At 44.4% G+C, this 6497-nt stretch overlaps 1 protein-coding gene across 1 annotated transcript; it reads left to right on the forward strand.

Annotated features, from left to right (window-relative positions):
* Positions 1–282: 282 nt before the first annotated feature.
* LOC112223150 (terminal nucleotidyltransferase 5A) lies at positions 283–6147 on the forward strand. The gene is made up of 2 exons (XM_024386157.2): positions 283–1474; positions 2092–6147. The coding sequence occupies exons 1-2, from the start codon at positions 1049–1051 to the stop codon at positions 2869–2871; spliced, it is 1206 nt and encodes a 401-aa protein (XP_024241925.1). The 5' UTR covers positions 283–1048; the 3' UTR covers positions 2872–6147.
* Positions 6148–6497: the final 350 nt, after the last annotated feature.

The raw sequence follows: 6497 nt of genomic DNA on the forward strand, positions 1-6497 counted from the left end.
TTTCCCCTTTCCCATAGAGGGCGGTATGGCAATGTCAACTCAAAGGTAGGCTTTTGCTCCACAATTGTTGTATGGTCAATAAAATCCTGCAAGTCAAAATAACATTTCTTTATAATGAAAGCCTTACATCTCCTATAAATTACGACTTAATCTCAAAGGAGGGCACATTAGGTTATTATACTTTCAATGAACTGTGCCTGCATTTCATTAGAGAATATACAAAACGGTCATGTCCCTCTTTCCGTTTTTTAAGGGAAACGGAAGTTAGGTTAAATTCTGTATACCTGATAACTGGGGTTGTACATAGCATGTGACATTCCTAAAACTGTACCTGCCTTTCAGGGAGAAGCGACGCCCACAAGCCAAGCACAATGGATAGGTAACGGTTAACTTTGGAAACCAAAGTAGCCAAACTAAACCACCATACTTTTCACGTGACAAGTTACTTGGAAGGCTTTCAGAATTTATTGGAGGCGAAAAGGGAATCAAATATTTAGAAGTTGCGCGTCACAATCGACAGGATTCCACAGAGGGCTGATCACTGCAGAACTTGCCAAGTGCGTATTCATGCAAATAAAAAAAAATCATAGGCGTGCCTTTGGCGATGGAGTCACAGCCCGAACTCAGAACTCCTAGTATACCAACAAGCTCCAAAGACGGTGATGCGCACAGCTCGGATGCACTGAGTGACAACCGACGAGGAAACGTTTCACGGTCTATAAAGAAAGGAAAAGGCAGAAGTGACGACTATCTTTGAGAGAAGATCTTATTTACTGTCCTCCCTCATCTTACGACAAAAGACACGCGAGTCAACGGGAGTTAGCAGCTGGTCATTTCTTTACTGCGCACTGAGTAGCCTATTTCGCCCTGATTTTATTTATGTTACAGTATAATATAGAGGTACTGCACTCTGACTGAAGATACCGATGTGGTTGAAGTTGACATTGCTCCTCTATAGCCTACTGTCACTGCGCGTAAAATCCACATTTGGATACGGACCTGTCTCTAAAGAAACTTCATAGTCAATTGCCGTTTAATTTTCTCCACAATGTCTGAAGAACATAGTTGCACTGGTGCTAGTCCTATAACTGAGGTTGAAAACAGCAATATCAGCGTTCTCGGCTGGGAACAAGTGCAGCGCCTTGATGCTATCCTGACAGAGACCATTCCCATCCACGGCCGTGGAAACTTCCCCACTTTGGAGATGAAACCCCGACAAATAGTGAAGGTGGTGCGTAGTCGAATGGAGGAGAGGAATATCCACGTCCGGGACGTGCGGTTAAACGGGTCTGCTGCAAGCCACGTTCTTCATGAGGATAGCGGACTGGGCTACAAGGACCTTGACCTAATCTTTTGCGCTGATATGAAAGGGGAAAGTGATTTTCAGATTGTGAAGGATATCGTTTTGGACTGTCTCCTGGACTTCTTACCTGACGGGGTGAATAAGCAGAAAATATCACCATTGACTTTAAAGGTAGGCTACATTTTCCAGTCAACAGTTATTGAAATAAATCAAATGGCTATTTAGAAATACATTTCATTTATAAATATAGCTAATTGGGCTTTTACTCACCTTTGCCCTATTGCACATCATTGTGCATGTTATTTAAAAGTGCAATAAGACAAGTTTACTGATAGTATAATGTTGATTTTATCCAGTTAAGAGGATTGCAGTAAGCCCATTTAAAGCACATCCTGTTTCCTCGGCCACATACGTTCCATAGATAGGGCAGCCAATGTTTGCCCCTAGGCTACAGAAACATGCAAAGAAAATATGTGCCAATGTAATTACATTTATACATCTTTATGTGGCGCTATAGAAGATGAACTGTTCCTGATTTAGTGCTTGTATCGGTTGAATTGGATTTAGATCAGGAGTAGGCTACAGTATTTATATCCATGACAGTTATTTGTTTAAGATCATAGTGGCGCAAAAGCATTTATACAGTATGTATACAGTATTTTAAAAATCCACTCACAGTTATTCATTTTAACTGACAAAGGGCCTTTTATAAAGTATACATACAGTATTTCTATCCACTGGCAACTGGAGCTAAATATGAATTTCCCCTGTGTGTTTCTGTCGGACAGGAAGCCTATGTGCAGAAGATGGTGAAGGTGTGCAATGATTCAGACCGCTGGAGCCTCATCTCCCTCTCCAACAACAGAGGAAAGAACGTGGAGCTCAAGTTTGTCGACTCTCTGAGGCGGCAGTTTGAATTCAGCGTGGACTCCTTCCAGATCAAGCTGGACTCCTTGCTGCTGTTCTATGACTGCTCTGAGAACCCCATGGCCGAGACCTTCCATCCCACCATCGTGGGCGAGAGTGTGTTTGGGGACTTTGATGCTGCCCTCGACCACCTACGCCAGAAGGTGATCTGCACGCGCAACCCAGAGGAGATTCGGGGCGGCGGTCTGCTCAAATACTGTCACCTGCTGGTAAGGGGCTTCCAAGCCGACTCCGAGACGGAGATGAAGTCCCTGCAGCGTTACATGTGCTCGCGCTTCTTCATCGACTTCTCAGATATCAGCGAGCAGCAGCGCAAGCTGGAGTCCTACCTGCAAAACCACTTTGTGGGCCTGGAGGACCGCAAGTACGACTACTTGATGACCCTGCATGGGGTGGTCAACGAGAGTACGGTGTGCCTGATGGGACATGAGAGGCGGCAGACCCTGGGGCTGATCGCCATGCTGGCGGTGCGCGTGCTGGCCGAGCAGAACGTCATCCCAAATGTGGCTAACGTCACCTGCTACTACCAGCCTGCCGCCTACGTGGCAGACGGTAACTTCAGTAACTACTACATAGCCCAGGTACAGCCCATGTTCCACTGCCAGCAGCATGCCTACTCCTCCTGGCTACCCTGCAACTGAGACAGCACAGGGAAAGGAAGGAAGGAAGGAGTGAGAGAGGGGGAGGGAGACTCACTGTAAAGTGTTTTTCAGATAAATGAATGAGAGAAAAAAGGCATCCCCATGACTCGCCAAACTGTATTGAATTTAATTGAGTCAATTTCTGTTAGAGAGTGACGGTGGGGGGGGGGGAGAAAATAACAGTTCAGGTCTCAGCTCCTGTGAGGTCCATCTTAAACCAATGGCAGGACAGTTTACTGTGAAAATGCCACCCTGTCCGACACCTAACCCAAGCTTGGGAAGTATGGGATGGGGTTTTGCCCAATACAACGCAAACAATGATGGGCAAGAATGAAAGCAGCAGCAATACTTTCATTGACACTCACCTGGATTGACTGACTCTGTTGCAAACTGAAAAGGCCGTTAAATTGAGCGATAGACGGACAATAATGTGTGGCTGCATCTGTGACCTGTGGTGTCCAGCTGCCTCCATGGCTGTGAGGAGGATGCAGGTCCCTTTGCTCTCTGGGGGGTGTGGCTTGCACCCTGACGCGTGCTGGGCAATGCCCCAGCAACACAGGGGTTACTAGAGCACCATAAAACTCCATTTCTGGTGTGACATCGTCACAAGCTTTGAGTGACAAAAACTACACCTTAACTAGTAATGATTGATATGAACATGATGTGTTTACAAACCAAAGATTTTTTCATTTATTGTTTTCAATACCTACCCAAGTTTGGTGGGGAAGAAAAACAACATATAATGCTATCTATATTTGTATATGTGAACACGTGTTTTAAGTGCCTAATGCCTATCAGTAGTATAGGTAGAGGAATAATGAGCAGCAGGCCATATCATTTTGTGAATAAATCCAGTTTGATTTTCGTCAGGCACACAAGACAATAGCACCCCAGTGGCTTGTGAATGTAACCGTGAAATCCTGGTACAGTCCGTGTTGATGTCATATCTTTTGGAAGAAAACAACATATCCCCTTGCAGTCATAGAGTATTAGTCGATGGGGGAGAGAGGGGGCTTTTGCTGTACTTTGTACAAAAGTAGTTTGACAGATTGATGCATGACCTCGCGTTAACGTTTGCGGATATTTGAAATATTCCAGCTCCAATTAACAATAGCAGAACCTCCTCATAGGTGTGTTGAAGCCACAGAGGCTAGAGCACTATTTTCCGTTGCTCCCCCGTAGTCATTTTCAGACAAACAAACTCCACAGGAATATTAGTTTGTGCCATAGTGCATGTACAGAGATGGTTTAATATTGTTTTGTCGTTGTTCATGTTGACTGTTTCAGTTTCATATGGATTACTGTATATTCAGTTTCACACGGTTTAAACTTTACTGTATTTTGTATAGGGGTGCTTATCTTTTAACTCGCCTTTTGTAGCACGTTCACAGCAGGCTGAGGGATTGACAAAACCTTTGTCGGAAAGAAATAGGTTGAAAAAATAAACACAGGAGGTAAAAGATGCAGAACGGATCGAAAAGGCAGAGAGCGAGTCGGTGTGTGTGTGTTCCTGTGCTGCCTTCTAGGATGATACTTGCTGAGACACCCTAGCAGGGAATTACACAGCTGCCGAAGAGGTTGAACTAAGCTGGGCTGTGTATGTCGTGTGTGCACTCGCTTTGGGTCGGCTGCATACCTACCAGACAATGTTGTGCCAAATGTTTATCTGCCGCTTGCCCAATGTTGAATGAGTGTTCTGCCTTTTGTCGATGGAGCGCGAGGTTGAGGATGTGTTGTTTTTATATTGAAGGACAGATATTGAGCTGTAAGGGGGGACTTGTGAAGGAGTGCAAGTGAAGGACAGAGGAAAGCGTGAGAGGCAGGGAGCTGGGCTGGGGAGATAGGTGCAGATGGTGAAGGGGTTTGTCTTGCTTTCACCCAAGACAGACATGCACAGTGGTAATACCTCTCTCTCTCTCTCTCTCTCTCTCTCTCTCTCTCTCTCTCCCATCTTTAAGAGGACCTAAGCAGAGTGAATAGGCAGGAGAGAGAGGGGGGTCCTGGTACACACAACACAACTTTAGGGAGGTAGCCTGTTATTATCATTACCTCTGTGTGTCAGGGCCTCTTCTCTGTGGGACTAAACAGATATCCACGCATGCCTTATGAGCTTTGATTACATTCCCTGGGTTGGTGCACTGCCAATGTATTACTGTAAATGACCTGTTAATTGAGGCTAGGTTAGGCGGTGGCTACATGATCTAGCTGCTATGCCGTAAGTTCCAAGCCCATGGGGAAATACTGTCTCATGCTAATTCAGTTTCTCTAATGCCATTTCTAAACATAACATCTGAAACATGTTGATAGGAACTGATAGGAATTGATTTTTTGACATAAAGATGAAAATGATTGATGATTCATCACCAGTATTGTGGGTCTTGGGGTGAGAGACAGTGTTATTAAAAATAGCAACGTCGGTGTGCACTATACAAATCTAAAGTGTGTATCTTTAGAGAAGAACGAACAGTGTTTTCACTGTGGGTGGGATTCCTGGCTTCCCACTAGTGTACAAATGGGTCATGTCACAACTCTTTAGGACATCTTAAGGAAACTACTGTCTTTGTCACCACTGATGAGATCCTGCTCTTGTCTGCTCTCCTCTCCCCTCACTCCCATAATGTGTAAGCTGTAATGCAGCTCCCAGAGGGAGAAAGTGAATGGACTAATGGAGTTCTACAGGGCGGATGCACTCCATAGGGGATGTGAATCGGCTTAGGTGACCACTGTGTGACTGTAACCTGGGTGGTCAAGAGAACAGAGAGAAATGTACTCTACTCAAATCATTCTGTAGACTCCTTTATCTCTATTTGGCTATTTCACACGTTCTGGTCAAGCATTTTTTTTTCTTTTTGACTACATTTGGATGATATTGTCTGGATCGTGCAGGTGGTGTGTGTGCTCATCTCTTCTCACTCTGTGAAATTGGCTCAGAACAGCTCAGCCAACACCAGTCTACCATGTAGTTAGCAAGCAACACACAGGCTACTATGAGTTACTGCATTGTCTTGTATGCATTGTTTCAACTTTTCACCTCCTATTCATGCAGTCTTTTTCAATCAAACCTACAAAAAAAGAAAAAGCCTGCCTTATGTATTTTTTTATGATTGTTATTTTTATAACTGTATCAGACACTACCATGTTGCAGCGCTTTGGAATCTGTAATCAGGTTGCAAAATATCATTTCTCAGCTTACATTTTTTTTGCAGATCTTGTAAATGTGTCTGTTTCGAAGGTAAAGAATGTTTTCATCATTAAAAAAAAAACCTGAAACCCATATTTTCATCTCAGTTTCTTGTTTGTAACGATGTTTGTAGAAGAATCTATGACTGAATTGTGTTGACGATGACACTCAACTGTCTGCTCTGATTGTTCCTGTCTAGCGTTAGGCTATATCCCCAAACCACCATCAACGCTCAATGTCCAGACTTGGCCTCAATGGTCAAGGCAACTGACTTCAGGCTTCTTTTTCATGAGAGGGCATCTCTTTTAACGGATACTGGTGATTCAGCAGCGTTTAGAAGACTGGGTTCCCTGCTTACAGAGGACAATCCTGGCCAGATCCTGGCAGACCAGACCCAAAGGGCACCGGCCAGAGAACTGCTCCACCGCTGCCAGAAATAGCTGGT

This window comes from Oncorhynchus tshawytscha, linkage group LG23 (assembly GCF_018296145.1).
Source record: "Oncorhynchus tshawytscha isolate Ot180627B linkage group LG23, Otsh_v2.0, whole genome shotgun sequence".
Taxonomy (NCBI): Eukaryota; Metazoa; Chordata; class Actinopteri; order Salmoniformes; family Salmonidae; genus Oncorhynchus; species Oncorhynchus tshawytscha.

What these genes read in the sequence shown, in the direction of transcription:
- LOC112223150 (XM_024386157.2), top strand. Translation starts at nt 1,049, where the DNA reads ATGTCTGAAGAACATAGTTGCACTGGTGCTAGTCCTATAACTGAGGTT. An exon ending in TATCACCATTGACTTTAAAG is followed by an intron (nt 1,475 to 2,091) that starts GTAGGCTACATT and finishes TCTGTCGGACAG; the next exon opens with GAAGCCTATGTGCAGAAGAT.